Consider the following 23,187-nt stretch of genomic DNA (forward strand, 5'->3'; position numbering starts at 1 on the left):
AAGAACTTTTTTTTTAAAGTTTATTTTGATCATCTAAACCCTTTATTTCATGAGACTCATTCAGGGTCATTTTAAGGTAGTATAACTGAGAGTTAAGAAATTGAGAATTTTGTTTTGCTTTTCAAGCTATTTGGGGAAGAATATGGCAGTATTTATTAGTATACCAAAGCTGCTCTAAAGGAATGTTTTTCAGTATACTCACTTTTCTTTTGAACAGTGCTTCTCAAACTTCAGTGCTCAGGAAACACCATAGCATTCTTGTTTGAAATGCACATGCCTTTGCCTCACTATAATCTGGGTGTTTAATTAAGTGTTCTAGATTATGCTTTTCAGACTTTTTATCTAAGTTACCTAGAGATCTTGTTAAAGTGCAAATTATGATTCTGGAGGGCTGGGATAAGCCAATATTCTGCATTTTTAACAAACTTTTCTTAATGACATTGCTTCTTGTCCGTTGACAATAATGAGTTGCAAAGCCAAAGGTGATTCTGATACAGATCATCTGCATTGAATAGTTATTACCTAAGCTGTAAATTGTAAGAAAGACATACAAATTAATGTCTTTATGTTTTTTTTTAAAAAAGTAAGTCATAGTTTTAAAAATGATATTATTCAGGAGTTTCTACTGTGGCGAAGTGAAAATGAATCCAACTAGTATCCAGGAGGCCACTGATGGAGAAGGATGCAGGGATGTGCGTGGAGCAGGCACAGGTTTCATCCTTGGCCTCGCTAACTGGGTTAAGGATCCAGCATTGCCGTGAGCTGTGGTGTAGGTCACCGACAGGCTCGGATCTGGCATTGCTATGGCTGTGGTGTAGGCTGGCAGCTACAGCTTCGATTCACCCCTAGCCTAGGAACCTCCATTTGCCGGGGGTGTGGCCCTAAAAAGCAAAAAAAAGAAGAAAGATATTATTCGTGTAAAAATTTTTTCCCTTGACGGCTTTTGGAGAAAGAAAGATTAATTGAAATCCATATAAGTGAAAATCAAATTATAGATAGCTTCACAGTCATAATTGTTAAGCTTGTACTGACTATACAACTTAGTGTATATGTATGCCATGAGTATATTTTTATCCCAATATTAAATTCCTTCCTTTCAAAATTAAGAACTGTCACATAAGGCTGTATTCAGTAGTTAAATCATATTTTAAACCCCTAGTTTATGTTTCTGTTGTGACTGTGAAACAAAGTGGTGAAGGGCTGGAATAGGGGGCAGGGAAGGGAATAAGAAAGGAAAAAATATGGCAAAAGCATGTTCTTTTTTGGTATCCGAGAGGTGAGCATTTACATTGTGTGGAAATACTACCTTTTTTTTAAATGATGTAACTCTAAGCTTAAAAGATATTTGCCCTAAAGCGGCATCGAGTGGTAAGGCAACACCTTAAAAAAGTCAGTTAATTTATATTATATGCCTATTCTTTTTTTAGATAGCTTTATTGAAATATAATTCATATATCATACAATGTATCCATTTAGCTTATACAATTTTATGGGTTTTAGTATAGTCACAGGTATGTGCAGTTTTACATTTTCATCACCTCAGAAAGAAACTCTGTACGTTTAACTCTCACCTCCTATCCCCATTCCCTAAACCCCTCTGTCCCCAACCTTAGGCAAGGACTAATTCACTTTCTGTCTCTATAGACTTCCCTATTCTGGATTTCATTTGAATGAAATCATGTAATGTGTGGTCTTTTGACTGGCTGCCTTTGCTTAGCAGACTGTTTTGAAAGTCTATATTTTATTCCTTTTCATCCCCAAGTAATATTCATTGTATGGCTGTGCTACATTTTGTTTATACATTTTGTCATTTGTTGAGCATTTGTGTTGTTTGCACATTTTGGCTATCGATAAGTAATGCTTCAATAAACATTTGTGTTCAGATGTTATATGGTGACTCTCCATTTAGTCATTTGAAGAATGGCTGGAATGGATTTCCCAAAATGACCACACCATCTTACATTCCCACCAGCCATAGATGAGGTAACCAATTTTTCAACAATCTCATCAGCACTTGTTATTTAACTTTTTGATTCTCTCCACCATAATGCATGTGAAATGGTATCTTATTGTGATTTTGATTGTATTTTCCTGAAGACATCTTCTCATGTGCTTATTGCTGTTTGTACACCTTTGGAGAAATATCTGTTCACAGCTTTTTTTTTTTTTTTTGCCTTTCCTTTTTTTTTTTTGTCATTTCTAGGGCCGTTCCCATGGCATATGGAGGTTCCCAGGCTAAGGGTTGAATCGGAGCTGTAGCCAATCCTACACCAGGGCCACAGCAATGCAGGATCTGAGCCGCGTCTGCAACCTACACCACAGCTCACGGCAATGCTGGATCCTTAACCCACTGACCAAGGCCAGGGATCGAACCCACAACCTCATGGTTCCTAGTCGGATTCGTTAACTGCTGAGCCACGACGGGAACTCCGTTTTTGCTTATTTTTTAATTGGACTTTTTTTTAATTGAGTTATATGAATTTTTTATATATTCTTGGTACACATTCCTTGTTAGATACATGATTTCCAGTTATTTTTTCCCATTCTGTGGAGTTGTCTTGATATTCTCAGTGATTTTCTTTGAAGCACATTTTTAAAAAAAAAAAAATGTAATGAAGTCAAATTTATTTTGTTATTTTGTAGCTCATGCTTTCAGCATCATATTTAAGAATCCCCTGCCTCCAATCCAAGGTCATGAAAATTTACACCTGTTTTCTTCTAAGAATTTTATGGTTTTGGCTCTTATATTTAGCCCATTTTGAGTTAACTTTTGTATATGGTATCGGAGTAAAGTCCAGTTTACTTCTTTTGCATGTGGCAGTCCATTTGTCACAGAACCATTTGTTGAAAAGACTCTTTAATTTCTCTGCTGAATGGTCTTGGCATTCTTTTTCAAAATCAATTGACTATATAGATGTTTATACGTGGTTCTTGGACAAACCTGAAATCTTAAAGTCAGTTGAAGTTAATCTGAGAGCTACAGTTTCCCTAACACTGTCGCATGATAAAGTTTATAGGGCAGTTTAAAAATTTCTGTGTAGTAGGTTCACGTGTCTTAGAATTCCTTTCCCACCATGTAATTCCATGCCATAAGTGCTCAGAAGATACTGTACTTGGTTGACTTCAATTAAAACCTGAATATTTACTCTCTGCCATCCTTTTTAGATGATAATGGGAGTGCAGGTATCAGCAAGATAATGCAAATCTTTGAAGACAGTAACTCTCCAATGGAGAAGAGGCTACAAAAAACTCTGATTTAGACTGATTGTGACTGTAGATCTGAAAGCACCAGTTTGCACTGAATGTACCAGTGAAATGGGAGGGATTCCAATTCCTATCAGTGTTCCTTATGCATAGTAGTTGAACAGTAAATGCTGATGTTGGCTAGGAAAAGCCATTGAGATGGCAGTAATTAACAGGGACCTTGAAGGGTGGAATGAAATTTCAGTGTGGAAGAATAGCAAGTGTCACTTAAGGTTTAGTCCATATTATACAGAACCATAAATAATTCTAGGCGGCTGAATATAGGATGTTACAGGTGTGTATGGTGAGATTGTGAAGAGCTTTGAAATTAGTTATGCAGGCACATGAGAGCTGTGGAAAGTTTTCAGGGCAGTAACATGATCACCTAGGAAGATTAATGTGCTAGCAGTCTGAGGGATAAATTTAAGTGGGAGGTTATTTTAAGTCTGAGGTTAAAGGCCTCAAGAAGAAAAGTAAAAATAATAAAAGAGTTTTCTGATGGCCTAAAGGTTAAGGACTCAGCATCGTGACTGGTGTGGCTTGGGTCACTGCTGTGGAACAGGTTCAGTTCCTGCGGGGGAACTTGCATGGCCAAAAAAAAAAGAAAAAAAAGAGGTCATCTTAAGCCTTAAGTGTCTGGGAGAAGGAATTTTAAGATTGTTTCATTTGGGGTTAAGTTATATCAATGAAGATACTATCAGGCAGCTGGAAATACTGGTTGGACTAGAGATAGAAATTTGAGAGTCTGTGAGATTTATTGAATGGTTGACACTAACCCAGACTGTGGAAGTGTAGTTCCTGCCCTCATAGAGTATATGAATCAACAGGAGTCAACACAAAAACACAGCTTTGTGAACAAACACCTGCAAAGCACATGATATATGTGTAATTGAAATACATATATGCACATGGGGAGTACCCATTGTGGCTTGGCAGTTACGAACCCAGCTAGTATCCATGAGAATGTGGGTTCAATTCCTGGCCTCACTCAGTGGGTTAAAGATCTGCTGTTGCTGTGAGCTCTGATGTAGGTTGCAGAACATGGCTCGTATCCTGTGTTGCTGTGGCTGTGGTATAGGCCAGCAGCTGCAGCCTCGATTGACTCCTAGCTTGGGAACTTTCATTTGCCACAGATGTGGCCCTAAAAAGAAAAAAATATGCACATGGTATGGAAATAATGTAGAAGATTGGAGTCACTTAATTGCATAGAGATGATCTTTGAAACCCTGAAAACAGAATTAAGAAACAGAATTAAGGAAACCCTTTGTTTTCTTAATTCTGTTTTCTAATCTTTAGTTAGGCATCCAACTTTAAATGTATTAATTTTTTTGAAAATTTCACTGTAAGTTACCTGGGTTTCAGAGCAAAGACATTTTGTGACCAGGTGTTTAAAGGGAACAACACAGAAAATTACTAGATAGAGATTTATGAAGTGGTATAACTCTAGGTGACCACCTTCTTTGGACACCATTAAATTTAAGGGTTTAGAATGAACTATTTTTAGTGCCTGAAAAAATGTTACTCTGTGAAGTTGCTTAAGGCAGAAGTGCTCAATTTTTTTCATATTTCTTTCTTAAAAAGAGTAAAATTTATCTTTAATGTTAATTTTCAAAGGTCCACTTTGTTATAAAATTGAACTCTTGTGTTTTTTTCCTGTGGTGATAATTTTTAGTTGTGATAAAATTTACTTCAGTCAGGAAAAGGACACCACTACCATCACCCCCTAAAAATTCGCTTATGTAGTTAACTCTTCCTACTCCCAGCCTCTGGCAACCACTTGATCTGTTTTTGCCAATAGTTTTGTCTTTTCTTGAATTTCATTTAAATAGAATTATGCTTTGTATAAATAAAGCAGTATGAAACTTTGTGAAAGTAGCTTCTTTAACGTAACCTAAAACATCCAATATTAATTGATGATGCTGCGTTTATCAGCAATTCATTCCTGTTTACTGCTGAATTAGTATTCCTTTGTATGTATGTATCAGTGTTGTTGAAGGACATTTCTGCTGTTTTTGGCATTAATGAGTAGACACAGCATAAACATCTATGTACAGGTTTTTTATGAACACAGTTTTCATCTGTTTTGGCAACATACTTAGAAGTAGGATTTCTGGTTGTGTGGTAAATGTATGTTTAAGTTTTTAAGAAACTGCCAAACTTTCTGCCAGAAAGATTCTTGGGCGACAACGCGTAGGAGACGAAGTTATGTGCTTTTAGTTTCACAAGTTAATGGTTAATAATAAATTCAAGATCATATCCATTAGGACAGTGTTGCCAGGTCTGATAATTGATAATATATGGTTTCATTAAAACAAAAGCATGATGCTTCAAGACACAAGCATGTCAGTGTATTTCCAAGTATCATCAAAGCTATTTTAATATTGAAATTTCATTCCTATTCTGGGAGTCACACTTTGTATGTATTATTGAGTGTTTGAATCCTGAATGCTGATCCCAAGGAGCCTTCAGGGCAGCTAGTTTGTGCATTTTAGTCTCTGGTCAAGGTTTCCATCCATTTTATCTCTGAAATCTAATGCAGTTAAAGATTCTAAGAAAGAAAGAAAAGAAAAAGGAAACTACCAGACTCTTCTTCAGTGATTGAAAATTCATTTGTTCCACATCCTTGTCAGCACTTGGTGGTGGTAGTTTTTTCAGGCAGTGGCATGCTTGGGGCTAGATTATACTGGTTTGAAAGAACTCATCTTTAGAGTTTCAGGAATTTTGTAAGCTGGTTAGTAAACAGCCATTGTTAAAAATTAAATTATATAAACATAATTAAATTATATTAAAAACAAAAGTAATAAATATTTAAAACTCATCACTTCCTCATTTCTTTACTATGTTTCACTATTTTCTATGCTCCTAAGTTTATGTGTTTGTTATATCTGTGCAGTGGAAAGTACATACTCCCTAGGTCCACATTCAGTTGGAAGTAATCAGCCATGGAGGGCGTGTTTATGCCACAGAAATTAAAAAAAGCTAAAATTCAGGGTCCTCTCTCCTGAAGACCTGATTGCTAAATATTTGCCAGCATACCACTGAGTTTTAGCCGTTGGAAGAGGTGTATACTGTTATCTTATTGTGGTTTTAATATCCATTCCTTAATGATTAACGATGGTATCTTTTTGCGTATTCTCCATCTGAAAATTGTCTTTGGTGAAGTGTTCTTTCACATCTTCTGCCCATTTGAAAATGGAATGGGTTTTCTTATAGGGTTTTGAGAATTCTTCGTATATTCTGATTACAAATCCTTTGGCAGATGTGTGTTTTGGGAGTATTTTCTCCTCAGTCTGTGGCTTGTCTTTTTATGCTATTAGCTATTAGCAGTATCTTTCACATAGCAAAATGCATTATTTTAAGGTTGAAATTATCCTTTTTTTTTTTTAATAGTGCTTTAGATGTTACATGTGAAATGCTTTGCTTATGTTAACCTAAGTCCGTTAAAGGCTTTGCTTATGTTTTCTTCTATAAATTTATAGATTGAGTTTTTATATTTAGACTTTGGATTGATTTTGAGTTGATTTTCTTATGAGTTGAGGTTCATTTTTTTCATATAAATATCCAGTTGTTCAAGCACCATTTATTGAAAGATAATGATGTCATTACAATTGTCTTATGGCTCAGAATGTGACCTTTCATAGTAGATATTATGTGTGCACTTGAAAAGAATGTGTGTATTCTGTTATTGGGTGGAATGTTCTGTAAGTCTTCATTTGGTTGATAGTATTTTTCAGTGCGTGCAACAACATCAATGAATTTCACATGTTTTATACTAAGTTAAAGAAGCTAGACTTTAAAAGTTTCTCCCTTGGGTTGTCTTTGCATCCTTGTCAAAAATCAATAGAGCATGTATGTGTGTAGGTCTATTTCTGGACTGTTTCATTGATCTTTTAACTGTCTTTTTGACAGTTCTGTGCTGTCTTGATAACTGTAACTGAGACTTGTTATTAGGTAGTGTGAATCCACTGAATTTGTTCTTTTCAAAATTGTTCTGGCTATTCTAGTTCTTCTGCCTTTTCGTATAATTTTAGAATCAGATCATTGATTGCTACCAAAAATTCCTGCCGAGATTTTAGTTGGAGTTGTGATGATTCCATTGATTAGTTTGGAAGAGAATTAATGTATTAACACGACTAAGCCATTAAGCCTTAAGTATCCTGTTTCTCTCTATTTAGGTCTTATTTGATTTTTTCATCAGTGTTTGTGGTTTTCAGCATACAGATATGGTACATGTTTTGTTTATGCCTAAGTAATTTATGGTTTTGGGGTGCTTTTATATTTTTTATATTTGCTCATTGGTGGCATGTTGACCCTGTATTCTGCAAGTGCAAAACACTAGTAGGTTTTTTGTGGAGTCTTCAGGATTTTCTATGTGGACAATCATGTTGTCTTTGATTAATTAATTAGTTTTATTTTTTTCTAATCTTTTCTTTTTTCTTTTTTTTGCTTTTTAGGGCCGCACCTGCAACATATGGAGGTTCCCAGACTAGGGGTCAAATCGGAGCTACAGCTGCCAGCATCCACACAGCCACAGCACCTTGGAATCTGAACGGCGTCTGCAACCTACACCGTAGCTCACGGCAACACCAGATCCCCGAACCACTAAGCAAGGCCAGCGATGGAACCCACATCCTTATGGTTATTAGATTTGTTTCAGCTGCAACACAACAGGAACTCTTCATTTCTTTCTAATCTTTTTTTTTTTTTTTTTTTGATGTAGTTTTTTCTTTCTTTCTTTCTTTTTCTTTTTAGGGCCGCATCTGTGGCATATGGAGGTTCCCAGGCTGGGGTCCAATCAGAGCTGTTGCTGCCAGCCTATGCCACAGCCACAGCAACGCCAAATCCTTAATCCGCTGAGCAAGGCCAGTGATTGAACCCACAGCCTCATGGTTCCTAGGCGGATTCGTTTCTGCTGTGCCATGACGGGAATTCCAGTTTCTTTCTGTTTATGCCTTTTTTCCTCTTGCCTTAATGCGCTACCTAGCACCACCAGTATAATATTGAAAGAATTAGTGAGAGTGGATATCTTTACCCCTTGCGTGCTCATGGAAGGAAAATACTCATATTTTTTTTCCTCCCTTAATTATGATTTATTTATTTATTTGTTCTTTTTAGGGCTGCACCTGCTGCATATGGAAGTTCCTAGGCTAGGGGTTGAATCAGAACTGTAGCTGCCAGCCTGCACCACAGCCACAGCAACATGAGATCCAAGCTGTGTCTGTAACCTACACCACATCTCATGGCAATGCCAGGTAATTAACCCACTGCACGAGGTCCAGGATCAAACCTGCGTTCTCGTGGATACTAGTCAGATTCATTTCCGCTGAGCCAAAATGGGAACTCCTGTATTCCTTTTTTTTTTTAGGGCCGCACCTGAGACGTATGGTAATGGGCTAGGAGTTGAAGTGGAGCTGTAGCTGCTGGCCTACACCACAGCCACAGCAACATGAGATCCAAGCTTTGTCTTCTCACAGCAACGCTGGATCCTTAACCCACTGAGCAAGGCCAGGGATCAAACCTGCGTCTTCATGGATATTAGTCGGGTTTGTTATCCCTGAACCACAATGGGAACTCCCTTGTATATTCTTTTTTTTTTGGTCGCGTTCATACCACTTGGAAGTTTCCAGGCCACAGCAGTGATAACACTGGATCCTTAACCTACTGTGTTGCTCCACAAGAGAACTCCCCTCTTCTATATTCTTGAAAGTTGTATGAAATTAGTCTTATGTCTTTGTTAAGTGTTGACAAAACTTGCTAGTGCAGTCATCTAAACATACAGTTTTGTTTGTTGGAAGATTTTTTAGCTGCAAATTCATTATCTTTGAATTTTTTTGTGGTGTATTTCTTCTTGGTGAACTTTGGTGATATGTGACTTTGAAGGAATTTGTCCATTCAGTGTAAGTTGTGAAATTTATGAACATAGATTTCTCATAATGCTCCATTATCCGTTTACCATATCTGTGGGGTCTGTAGGTAATGCCTCTCCCTTTTCATTCAGTGGTAATGAATTACCATTCATTATTGGTAATTTATATCATCTCTTTGTTTGCTTATTTACTTTAATATTACTGAAGGTTTGTCATTTTATTGAAATCTTTTCAAAAAAATCAGTCTTTGGCTTCTTGATTTCTATTTTTTATCTTGTTTTTAAATTTCATTAATTTCTGTCTTCTGCTTGCTGTTTAATTTGCTCCTCTGTCTTGTCAGATAGAAGCTTGAATCATTGATTTGAGTCTTCTTTTTGAGTGTTGTCATTTACCTATGTATTTCTTTGTAAGCACTGTTTTTGATACTGTATTTTTGTTTTAATTCATTAAAATATTTTCTAGTTCCCTTGTGTCTTTTTTTTTTTGGCTTTTTTAGGGCTGCACTTGAGGCATACTGAAGTTCCCATCTAGGGATCAAATCAGATCAAAGCTGCTGGCCTCTGCCATAGCTGTAGCACTAAAGGATCCAAGCTGGTGTCTGTGACCTACACCACAGCTCATGGCAACACCAGATCCTTAACCCACTGATTGAGGCTGGGGATCAAACCTAAGTCCTCATGGATCCTAGTCAGGTTCATAACCCACTGAGTCACAATGGGAACTCCTGGTTATAAACATTTTAAATAACTTAAGAGAAGAAACATAGTCTATTTTATTTCCCTAATTACCATTTCTATGGCTCTTCCTTTATTCCTAAAGGTTTAAGTTTTTGTTACTTTCTTATGTATTTTCAGGCCAAAGAAAGTCTCCTAGCACTTTTTTTTTTTTTTTAAGAGTTGATTTAGGGATGGCAGATTCCTATAGTTTTCTTTAATCTGAGAATCATTTTATTTCATCTTCATTCCTAAAGGACATTTTTGCTGGATATGGCATTCTGCATTGGCAATTCTTTTCTTTCAGTACTTAAAAGATTTTTTGCTACTGTCTTCTGGTCTCTGATTTCTGATGTGACAGATGAGTTGTTTTAATTCTTCCCATCAGTTTAATTTTTTGTTTTTCTTTAGTTGCTTCAAGTTTTTAATTTTTTATTTATCAGATTTGTCTTTTTTTTTTTTTTTTGTCTTTTTGCTATTTCTTTGGGCCGCTCCCGCGGCATATGGAGGTTCCCAGGCTAGGGGTCCAATCGGAGCTATAGCCACCGGCCTACGCCAGAGCCACAGCAACGCAGGATCCGAGCCGCGTCTGCAACCTACACCACAGCTCACGGCAACGCCGGATCGTTAACCCACTGAGCAAGGGCAGGGACCGAACCCGCAACCTCATGGTTCCTAGTCGGATTCGTTAACCACTGCGCCACGACGGGAACTCCAGATTTGTCATTTTTAATGATGCGGCTGCAGCTAGTTTTCTCTGAAGTCCTATTTGGAGTTGCCAGTTTCTGAATCTGTAAATTGATGTCTTTTGCCAGATTTGGGAAGTTTCTAGCCATCGTTTGTTTTCCTAGGCTGGGGATCAAATAGGAGCCATAGCCATCGGCCTATTCCACAGCCATAGCAATGCCAGATCCAAGCCGCATCTATGATCTATGCCACACCTTGCGGCAACACCAGATCCTTAACCCACTGAGTGATGCCAGGATTGAAGCCACATTCTCATGGATATTAATTGGGTTCTTAACAAACTGAGCCACAATGGGAACTCTCTAGCCATCATTTCTTGAAATATTTTTTTGCACTGCTCTTTTTCTTGGACTCAGTAACATGAATATTAGACCTTTTTTTATATTGTTTCACAGATCCTTGATGTTCTGTTCATTTTTATTTCTTTTTCCCTCTCTGTTATTCACATTGGCTATTTCCTAATGATTTATCTTCAAGGTCACTGATTTTCATTCAAGAACTGTAAATGGCCTGAAACTTTACCCTCCTGGTAAGCTAACAGATTAATTTATTTTATGGCTGCTGGGAATTGACAGGATAAAGGACTTTATTACTCAAAGCATTGCAAGTAGCATGAGCTTGTTTGTGACCATTTCCCTTGCCTGCTCTTGCCAGGATGATGAGATGAAGGGGTCCAGGCCTTTGTTGCACCAGCCTTTGATTTGTGTCACAGCTGAGGAACCTGAGCTTAGGAAACCTAAATCATTTATAATAGGCAATAAGTCTGCATGTTCTTTGTACAATAAGAGACATTATCTTTATTATACTGGACAGTAAACAGACCTTGTCTTTTGGGAAAGAGATGCCGATCTCTTTTTTCCAAGGCCATTTCCCAGAAACTTATGCTTCTCTTAGGGTTTTAGCTGTCTGCTTCAGCTCAGCTTGGACCAGCCTTGTAGAAAAGCAGTGAAAGAAGGGAGAGAAAATACCAGTGATGATTTCTGTCCCCTGCTCTTGATGCTCCTGGGCCCCCTTTTCCTGGTTCAACTGACTAGAGAAGTAGATTTTCTCTTGGTGTTTTTGATGCTTGTGCTCTCATCACTGCTGTGTCGTGCAAGTAAGCAACTAAGTCTGGGCTCATGGCAGAGACAAAAGAGGAAAGGAGAGGGCAGGGGAGAAGAGAAAAGAGGAACTTTCCGCCTGTGTTCTCTAGGTTGTAAGGGCCCTGGTGTTATACCCAAATAGATGAGGTTTTGGTTCTTTTTGTTTGTGTTTTGAGGGGAGGGGGAGTCATTTCTTCACATACTCCTAGTGTATTTCTGCATTTGGTGCCATTCTCAGGAAAAGCTGGGTGAGAGAAGAAGAAAAAAAAATCATGAAATTCATCCTCTTAAGGATCATTTTTCACTTTTTTGGCTCTCTCCCCAATCTGACTATTATTTACTTTTAGATGTTGTTTTTGTATTCTGTTCAGAGCATTTAGTGTTCATCAGTAGAAGAGGTTCAGGTGGACTGACTTAATCTTGATTGGAATCTACATCACTAGATTTTTTTTTGTGGGGTTTTTTATTTGTTTTTTTTTTTTTTTTTTTAAGAAATATTAGCAACTTTGAAACTTTTTATAAAAACAATCTCCAGCAAACTACCAGATCATGATGTTGGAAGAAAAGAATATATGCCTCCTTATTGCCTGTCTTGGACTACTATAATTCTCATCACCTAGAAACTATCACTGTTGCTTTTTTGGGGCCATGCCTGTAGCACGTGTAAGTTCCCAGGCCAGGAACTGAACCTGTGCCGGGCAGTGACAACAGCAGATCCTTAACCCATTAAGCCACGAGGGAACTCCCAAGAACAGCTCTTCTCGAACTTACTAGGAAGCTGAAAGAGACAAGGAAAGGCAAGGACAAGTGAGTTCTCACAGCCTTTCTTGAGTGGCTGACTGTTCCTGACTGCTCTGTTTGCAGCTGAGAACAGGATTCCAATGCTGCCGATGGATGGGCATCCATAGAAAGTACATGCCTCATAGCTTCCCCACAGTGGGATGACGGCCGCCACCATAGCCATTCCTGGAGCTGCTCACCATCCACACCATTTCCATCCTGTCCTCCACCCTCAGGCACTGAACTTTGAGATAAAGGGTACTTTTTGTTCTATAAATATACTAGTTCTACTTTCTCTAATTTTTGTGTGAGAGGACTATGAATACCTAAGATATTAGCGTAATATGAACATTCAGTTATGGTAATACATTATAGGTTGTTAGCAGTCTACATGTATTGTAACTATGTACTATATTACAATTTTTACTTTTTTTTTTTTTTTTTTTTTATAGGGCCGCACCTGAGACATAGGGAAGTTCTCAGGTTAGGGGTCCAATTGGAGCTCTAGCTGCTGGCCTACACCACACCTCACAGCATTGCCATATCCTTAACCTACTGGGTGAGGCCAGGGATTGAACCCACATCTTCATGGATGCTAGTTGGGTTTGTTACCACTCAGCCATGGTGGGAACTCCTGCAGTTTTTACTTTGAGCCGTCTTACCTATTTTAAAGGATTGAAGAGGGAAAATGTAGTTTCTTGTCATTCAGATATCTAGCATTTCTGTTGTTTTCCCTTCATTCAGTATTTTTTTTATAATCATTATTTTATTTTTTAAATTTTAATTACTCGAATTTTATTACATTTATAGTTGTACAGACGTCATCACAACCAAGTTTTATAGCATTTCCATCCCAAACCCCCAGTGTATCACTCCCCCCCAACCGGTCTCATTTGGAAACCATAAGTTTTTCAAAGTCTGTGAGTCAGTATCTGTTCTGCAAAGAAGTTCATTGTGTCCTTTTTTTAGATCAGTGTTTCTTTTTATATCATTTTTCTTCAACATAGAGACTTTCCTTTAGTTTTTTTTTTTTTTCCTAAGACCATGTCTGCTGATGATGAGTTCTCTTATTTGCACTTCATCTGAAAACTATTTCAACTTTATTCCTGAAGGGTATTTTTGCTGTTTATAGATTATTTCTGGGTTAACAGCTCTTTTTTCCATCAATTTGAAACTATTCTTAACTATTTTCCTAGCTTGTTTCATTTCTGATGAGAAATCTACAGTCATTTGAGTTGATGTACCCTTGTAAAAATGTTGTTTTTTTCTCTCCTTCTTTCATTTTTTTTCACCTATTACTTTTATTTTTAGCTCTGTGATAATGTGTGTATGCATAGTTCTCTCTGTTTTTATCCTGTCTGAGGTTCGAATCTGTACATTTTTGCTCCGTGAATCTATACATTTATGTCCTTCAATTTAAGGAATTTTCAACCATTTTTTTCTGTAAGTATTGCTGCAAGAAATTTTTATCTCTCTAGGGACTTTAGCAACAAGAATGTTAGATTAGGTCCCTGGGGAATATAATTAAAAAATTCATTTTATTCAACATTTTTTTTTTTTCCTTTTTACAACCGCGCTTGCAGCATATGGAAGTTCCTGGGCCAGGGATCAAATCAGAGCTGCAGCTGCAGGCCTATGCCTCACCTATAACCTACACCCCAGCTTTGAGGGATGCCAGATCCTTAACCCACTGAGTGAGGCCAGGTGTCAAACCTTCATCCTCACAGATGCTATGTCAGGTTCTTAACCTACTGAGTCACAGCAGGAACTCCCAACTTTCTTTTTTTCTATTATTCAGAGTGCATACTTATGGGTTTATTTTCAAGTTCATTGACACTTTCATGTTTTCTTCATTCTTTTATTGAATCCATTCTGTAAACTTTTAGATAATTTTTTTTCAGTTCTGGACTTTTTTTTTTTTTTTTTTTTGCTGTGACTGTTTTTTAATTCATTTCTGTTGTATTTATCTTCACTTTATGGAGCTTAGAAAAGCCTTAAAATTTTTCTTTAAGTAATACTTCCAACATCTGGGCTGTTTTGGGGTTGGCATCTGTTGAGTGTCTTTTCTTTTGAGATTTGGTCACAAACACTACATAAGCATTAAGTTAGAGCAGTGAGTTGAGATTTATTATTTTTAAAGTTGCATTTAATTTTTACAAATTTTGGTACTTTGTTTTTCTCAAAATTATCAAGCAAGGTTAAATGTGAAAGGAAATAAAGTTAGATTACTCTAGATTTAGAAATTGTAAAATAATCGGAGTTCCCGTCATGGCTCAGTGGTTAACGAATCCAACTGGGAACCATGAGGTTGCAGGTTTGATCCCCGGCCTTGCTCAGTGGGTTAAGGATCCGGCATTGCTATGAGCTGTGGTGTAGGTCAGACTCGGCTCGGATCCCGCATTGCTGTGGCTCTGGCATAGGCCAGTGGCTACAGCTCCGATTCGACCCCTAGCCTGAGAACCTTCATGTGCCGCAGGAGTGGCCCTAGAAAAGGCAAAAAGACAACAAAGAAAAAAATTGTAAGATAATAAAGTGGGTAGTTTAAAAACGACTGTAATAGCAATTCTGGTGTTGTTCTCATTGTATAGGCAAAACACTCCTACCTAGGGAAGTTTGTTATGTAAACAATAGACAAGTTAGTGTGCAAACAGAACCAGAATCTAGAACTTTTGATCCCTAGGAAGTTTTGATATTTTAAAGATAAATACCTTTGTTCAAAATGAAGTTAGTGTACAAGCTCTAAGTAGGACCTTAGTGCCTGTATCTTACTCGAAACAAGTACAGTCCCTCCCTTGTTATCTATAGAGTTTTGGTTCCAGGACCACAGATTCCAAAATCCCATTTATGTTAATCTCTTGTATAAAATGGCATAGTATTTCCATATAATCTATGCATATCTTCCCACATACTTTAAATGGTCTTTACTTAACAATACTTCTTTCAATATAAATGTTTGTGAGTAGTTGTAAACACAATGTGAATATTGTTGAAATAGGCTGGCATGTGGCAAATTCCAATTTTGCTTTTGGAACTTACTTTTTTAAAAAATGTTTTTAATCTATACTCGGTTGAATCTGTTGGAACTTCCAAATGCAGAGGGCCAACTACGGAAACAACATTTATCTTTGCTGAGTAGCATCAGTAAACTGGATCACATGTATAGACGACTACCTCTCGTATAATGTTATACTATAAGTATCTTCAGTGTCAGTAAATGCCACTTTGCTACTACATTTTTTGAGAAATAGATTTTTACTGTTTAGAGCAGTTTTAAGTTCATGGCGACACTGAGTGGGAAGTGTAGAGATGTCTCATCTAATGCCATTACACATGCATTATCCTTCATTGTTAACATTGTCTACCATGGTGATACATTTGTTACAATTGACAAAACCACACTGACGTGTCATAATCAACCAAGGTCCATAGTTTACTTTAGGGTACACTCTTGGTGTTGTACATTCTTTGGGTTTGTACAAATATATAATGATGTGTGTCCGCTATTATACTGTCATACAGAGTAGATTCACTGTCTTAAAAATCCTCTCTACTCTGCCTCTTCATCGCTCCCTTCCTCCAACCTTCTGATCTTTTTACTCTCTCCGTAGTTTTGCCTTTTCCACAATATCGTATAGTTGAAATCATACAGTATACAGCCATTTCAGACTGGCTTCTTTCACTTAGTAATATGCGTTTAACTTTCCGCTGTGCCTTTTCATGGCTCGGTAGTTGATTCCTTTTAGTCTGAATAATACTCTATTGTCTGGATGTACTTAGTTTATTAACTCATTCACCTACTGAAGAACATCTTCATTGCTTCTAAGTTGGGGCAATTATGAATAAAGCTGCTGTAAACATGTGCATGTTTTTGTGTGGGCATAAATTTTCAGCTCCTCTGGATGCATACTAAAGAGCGTGATTGCTGTAACATATGATAAGAGTATGTTTATTTTATAAATGTACTGCCAAACTATCTCCCAAAGTGGCTGTACACTTTGTATCCCACCCAGCAGTGAAGGAGCGTTCCCGTTGTTCCACGTCCACATCAGCATTTGTTGTTGTCAGTGACCTTTTAAATAGGTGTCTAGAAAGTTCCCTTGTGGCACAGTGAGTTATTAACGTCCAGCGTTGCTCTGCACCTATGGCACAGCTTTGATCCCTGGCCCAGGAACTTCCACATGCTGTGGGTGCAGGAAAAAAAAAAATGGGTGTATAGAGTGTACCAGTATGAGGTAGAGTAGTGTCTCATTTTAATTTGCATTTCTCTGATGACATCTGATGTGGGACATCTTTTCATGTGCTTATCTTCCATGTGTATATTGTTGGTAAAGTGTCTGTTAAGGTTTTTAGCCTATTTGTAAATTAGGTTTTTTATTTTCTAATTGTTGAGGGATTTTTGTTTTTTGTTTTGCACATATAATTCCCCTATAAAATTAATATTTGCTAGAAAATGGAGTTTGACATCATTTACCACTATACCAGCATTCACAGAGGCTGAATGTCACAGGCAAAAGGATGTACTGTGACCACAAGATATCTTTTCGTAATTCCCAATTAGCTTTGTCTTTTTTATTTGTCCTCTTTTTAAAAAAATATAGTTGATTTACAATGTTTTGTCAATTTCTTTTGTACAGCAAAGTGACCTAGTCATACATGTACACACACACACACACACACACACACACGAACACACACATTCCTTTTCTGATATTAATTTCTACCTTGGTGTATCCCAAGAGATTGGATATAGTTCCTTTTGCTGTAGGACCTCATTCCAAATAGCTTTATTTTATAGCTATAAAGTTCATTTAGCAAAGTCAAACTTATTCTTAAGTAGAATTTTTATGTCCATTCAATCTAAGACGCTCTTACATCTTTCTGGGCGTATTCATTTGCAGATAGGAATAGAAACAGGTTCTTCATATCATGCATTCACACATGATGCCCACTCTTTATGTGCTGTCCAGTTTCTTTAAGATTAAAGAAATGACTCCCAGTAGGGCACATAGATGAGGAAGTTCCGAATGGAGAACACATACTCACAAATCTTTTCTTTCATCTTCTGGGATCCAGCTTGGGCGCAAGGTCTCCATCTGAAACATTACAACCCTGCCTTATGGCTTCCATTGTGTGCTCTCTGCTCTTTTCCTCTAATTGTTGAATTTTAAGAGTTCTTTCTATATTTTGGATAACGGTGCTTTATCAGCTCTGTCTTTTTCAGATGTTTTTTCTCAGTCTGCAGCTTGTTTTTCCATTTTCTTTCTTTTTTTGCTTTTTAGGGCCACACCTGCAGCATATGGAAGTTCCCAGGCTAGGGGTTGAATTGGAGCTGCAGTTGCTGACCTAGGCCACAGCCACAGCAATGTGGGATCTGAGCCACATCTGTGACTTACACCACAGCCCACAGCAACTCTGGATCCTCAACCCACTGAGCAAGGCCAGGGATTGAACCCAACATCCTCATAGATCCAAGTCGGGTTCATTAACTGCTGAGCCACGAAGGAAACTCCTGTGTTTTTCCATTTTCTTGACAGTATCTTTTGCACAACAGAAGATTTTAATATTAATTTTAGCAAAGTCAGTTATCTTACTAAGTATTCTTTTCATGGATTGTGCCTCTGTTGTATCTAAAAACTCGTCATGAAACCTGAGGTCATCTAGATTTTCTCCTGTGTTATCTTCTAGGAACGTTATGCTTTTATGCTTTACATTGAGGTCTGTGCTCCATTTGGGGTTGATTTTTGTGAAGGCTGTGAGGTCTGTGTCTAGATTTTTTTTTTTTTTTTTTTTTTTTTTTTGCTTGTGGGTTTCCAGTTCTATCATTGTTTATTGAAGAGATTTTTTTTTTTCCTCCACTGTATTGCCTTTGTTCCTTTGTCAAAGATCTGTTGGCTATATTAAAGTGGGTCTATTTTGGGGCTATTCTAGTCCTACTAATCTATTTATTCTTCCACTAATACCACCCTGTGTAGATTATTGCAGCCTTATGGTAAGTCTTCAAGTCTGTAGCTTCAGGCCTCTCATTTTTTTCTTCTCCTTCAGTAGTGTGTTGTTTTTTCTGGTTTTTTTTTTTTTTTTTTTTTTTTTTTTGCTTCTCCATGTAAACTTTAGCTTCATTTTATGGATGTCCACAAAATAACTTGCTGGGATTTTGATTGGGATTACCCTGAACTTGTAGAACAAGTCAAGAATAACTGACATCTTGATGATATTGAGTCTTCCTATTCATGAACATGGAATATCTCTCCATTTATTTAGTTCTTCTTTAAACTTCTTTGCTAAAGTTTTTTTAGTTTTTCTCATATAGATATTGTACATATTTTTGTCAGATTTATTCCTAAGTATTTAGTTGTTTGGGTGCTGGTGTACATTTTTTTTTTTAATTTCAAATTCTGTTTGTTGATGGTGTATAGAATAGTGATTAACTTTTATATGTTAGTCTTGTTGGAGTTCACATTGTGGCTCAGCAGGTTAAGAACCTGACTAGTAGCAATGAGGATATGGGTTCAATCCCTGGCCTCGTTCAGTGGGTTAAGAATCCAGCGTTGCTGTGAGCTGTGGTGTAGGTCACTGATGCATCTAGCATCTGGTGTTGCTGTGGCTGTGGTGTAGGCTGGCAGTTGCAGCTTTGATTCAGCCTCTAGCCTGGGAACTTCCCTATGCCACAAGTGTGGCCCTAAAAAGAAAAAAAAAAAAAAAAGTCTTGTATCCTGCAACTTTAGTATAATCGCTTATTAGTTCTGGAAGGCTTTTCTCTTGATTCTTTTGGATTTTCTAGGTAGATGAGCATGTCATCTGTGAACAGAGTTTTATTTCTTCCCAGTCTGTATACCTTTTATTTCCTTTTATCTTTTTGCACTAGCTAGGACTTGCAAAATGATGTTGAAAAGCAGTGGTGACAGGGAACATCCTTGCCTTGTTCCTGATCTTAGTGGGAACGCTCTGAGCTTCACATTAGTAAATATAATGTTAGCTGTAGGTTTTTTGTAGATATTGTTTCTCAAGTTGAGAAAGGCCCCAGTATTCCTAGTTTACTAAAAGCTTTTACCATGAATGGATGTTGGAGCCACTCTACTGCATTTTTAGGTAAATGTGCTTTAGGGTATTTCAAACTTTTCAGTATTATAGACACTCTGATTGACAAAGTTACAGCCAATTCTTAGGCATATTCATAATTATTTTCTTAGAATTCAGTTAACAGTCTGAGTGTTTGCTGCCAGGAGTTGGGTGAAAAATAATAAGCAAGATATTCTTTCCTTGCAGAGTTTATAGTTAAAAAAAAAAACAGGTAGTAATTATAGTATGGTAAGAGAAACCATGACAGAAGAAATAGATGTGCTCTGGGAGCATATATGCCTCTCACCTAACCAGATTCAGCTAGAGATGAAGTTTAGGTTGTCAGGAACATCTTCTAGAAAAAACTTATAATAAAAGCTTAATCCTTTTAAATTCCTTCAAGAAAAAATGCTACAGTAAATAGAAGCCCACCTTTATGAGAGTTTAGGTTTGTAATAATGAGTGAACCCCGAGAGACAAGAAAGCCTCTCCTTTATTTATTTGATTTTTATTTATTATTATTATTATTATTTTATTAGGGCCTCACCTGTGGCCTGTGGAAGTTCCCAAGCTAGGGGTTGAATCAGAGCTACAGCTGCCAGCCTATGCCACAGCCACAGCAACGCGGGATCCAAGCTGCTTCTGCGATCTACACCACAGCTCACAGCAATGCTGATCCTCTAACCCACTGGATACAAGTTGGGTTCGTTACTGCTGATCCACAGCAGGAACTCCCAGCTTCTCCTTTGAATTTTCCTCTAAGAAATTTAAACTGTTCTTGAAAACTCTAAAAAAAAAGGTCTTCTTGCCATAGAAGATAAATTTACTTAAAAAGCTGATGGGAAAATCTTATGAATTAGGAGTGGCCTTAAAAGGTTATTATTGATCCTGCAAAAACTTTCCTAGTCATAAAACAAAAATTGATAATATACCCTTACTAAAATTAGAACTTCTCTTCATCAATATCTGCCATTAAGTAAGTGGAAAGACAAAGTAATGTATGAATGAGAAGAAAATACTTGTTATATATATCTAGCAAAGAACTTTTATCTAGTAAAGAACTACAGGCGTTCCCGTCGTGGTGCAGTGGAAACGAATCTAACTAGGAACCATGAGGTCGCGGGTTCGATCCCTGGCCTTGCTCAGTGGATTGGGGATCTGGCATTGCCGTGAGCTGTGGTGTAGGTCGCAGGCTCTGCTCCAATCCTCCGTTGCTGTGGCTCTGGCGAAGGGGAGGAGCAACAGCTCCAATTAGACCCCTAGCCTGGGATCCTTCATATGCTACGAGTGTGGCCCTAAAAAAGGACAAAAAGACAAAAAAAAAAAAAAGAACGATAGAAATGGTGGGAAAAACACTTCAAGAAATCCTTCACAAAAGAAGATACCCAAATGTCTGTTAAACCTGAAAAATTACTCAGCATCATTATTTATCAGGGAAATACAAATTCAAAGCACACTCTCTACCCTCCATAATAGCTAAAATGAAAAGCTGGAATATATTAGCGTTGACAAGGATATGGTGAACCCGAAATTTTCATATATTGCTGGTGGAAATGTAAATTATATAACCACTTTAGGAGGATTGTTTAGTGGTATCTTCTAAAGTAGAACATTCACTTACCCTGTGATCCAGTTATTTCACTCCTAGATACGCACGAAACAGAAATTTGTTCACACTTGCTGAAAGATATACTAGAAAGTTCCTACAGCCCTCCTGGTTGTGGTAAAGAACTGCTAACACCCAAATGCCTATCCACAGTGGAATGGATCAGTTGTGGTGTATGTACACAATGGAATATTCACAGTAAGAGGACTGTCCTGTTACTACGCCCAACATTATGTAAGAATCTCGTATGCATGACATTAAGATCAAAAACCAGGAGTTCCCGTCGTGGCGCAGTGGTTAACGAATCCGACTAGGAACCATGAGGTTGCGGGTTTGGTCCCTGCCCTTGCTCAGTGGGTTAACGATCCGACGTTGCCGTGAGCTGTGGTGTAGGTCGCAGACGCGGCTTGGATCCTGCGTTGCTGTGGCTCTGGCGTAGGCCAGTGGCTACAGCTCTGATTCGACCCCTAGCCTGGGAACCTCCATATGCCGCGAGAGCAGCCCAAGAAATAGCTAAAAAAGACAAAAAAAAAAAAAAAAAAGGATCAAAAACCAAACGCAGAAGAACATAGTCTTTAGGATTCCAGTTGTACAAAGAGCAAAAACAGGAAACACTAACTCCATATTGGGAGAAGTGTACGTGGGGAGAAGGTAAAGAGTGGGAGAGAGCCTGCATGGTGCTTCTGGAGTTGATGATAATGTTCTCTTTCACGATCTGGTGCCGGTTACACGGGTATGTTGGGTTTGTGAAAAATTGAGCTGTGTGCTTTTGACATTTAAAACTTCCTTTTAATTTTTTTAAGTATTGGTTTTAACTATTACTGTAAGAAAACTATGATAAAAGCTTTACAATCTTGATTCTATTATGCTGATCATTGTACTTTAAGAAGTACAAAAATAGTCCATTAGCTTAGTTGACATGTAAATATTTGGGTGAGGGCATATTTTAGTTTGAAGCTGCAGAAATTTTAGAATAATCGTAGTCCTAATTCAACTAGGTTAAACCTTCCTATTACGGTAAAGCAGTAATTTGAATTTGTTACTCATGTAGCATGGTTTCAAGATCTGATTTTTACTATTACATCAGATATTATGATATATAAATCATTAAATTTTGTTTTTGTTAATTATAACTCAGCATGATGAATTAGTGTAACTGGACGACTAGAAAAGATTGTCTTTTTAAAATCCTAAGTGACTTCTTCTTAAGTAAGGAGAAGATGAGTAACAGTGTTTTTCGCTCGTTCCTACCCTCAAAGGAGGAATTTTAAGTAACATTCCTGTTTTCTTCTCTTCTGTAGTGTGTAGAAACATAACTATAACAGGTAAACATGCCAATAATAATTATCAATTATTATTTTTTAACAGTCCAGTCCATCATCTCCAGAACCAGCTGCAGCTAGTCTTCTTGCAGAAGATATTGGTACTAACTCCAACGGCCCAAAACCTGCAGAAGTTGTGCTAGATGATGACAGAGAAGATCTTTTTGCAGGTAATTGGAAATATATTTGTTTAGTAATTGTCAGTTGTAGTATATGTCTTGTTAGAAAATATTCTCTAAGGCAAAATTGACGTTTTGTGTCAAAGTATTAGTGTTCGCTCTTCTTGTTAACCAAATATTTAGGAGAGAAAGAAATTTCCATCAGATTGCTTTGTGAAAAATAAAAGCTGTTGCACAAATGTGATCCTTTCTGGGTTTTTTTTTGTTTTTTTTTTGTCTTTTTGCTGTTTCTTGGGCTGCTCCCGCAGCATATGGAGGTTCCCAGGCTAGGGGTCTAATCGGAGCTGTAGCTGCCAGCATATGCCAGAGCCACAGCAACGCGGGATCTGAGCCACATCTGCGACCTACACCGCAGCTCACGGCAATGCCGGATCATTAACCCACTGAGCAAGGGCAGGGATGGAACCCGCAACCTCATGGTTCCTATTCGGATTCGTTAACCACTGTGCCACGACGGGAACTCCCTCTCTGGTTTTTGAAGTATTTGAAAATTAGTCATGGTTACTAGTCAGATTAGTTTCCACTGAGCCACAGCGGGAACATTATAATTTGATTATTTTGATCAGTAGTTGGACTCAGACCTAATGATTGT

The 23,187-nt window shown here is 37.6% G+C and overlaps 1 protein-coding gene across 2 annotated transcripts in view; it reads left to right on the forward strand.

Moving 5' to 3' along the window:
- Positions 1 to 23,187, forward strand: part of SNX2 (sorting nexin 2) — a 58,619-nt gene that overhangs the window by 1,841 nt on the left and 33,591 nt on the right. For both annotated transcript variants that reach the window (XM_021084682.1, XM_013986699.2), the window contains exon 2: positions 22,463 to 22,586. In XM_021084682.1, coding sequence (XP_020940341.1) covers positions 22,463 to 22,586 — 124 coding nt within the window. The remainder of the gene's footprint in view (positions 1 to 22,462; positions 22,587 to 23,187) is intronic.

Source organism: Sus scrofa, chromosome 2 (genome assembly GCF_000003025.6).
Source record: "Sus scrofa isolate TJ Tabasco breed Duroc chromosome 2, Sscrofa11.1, whole genome shotgun sequence".
In the NCBI taxonomy this organism is placed as follows: Eukaryota; Metazoa; Chordata; class Mammalia; order Artiodactyla; family Suidae; genus Sus; species Sus scrofa.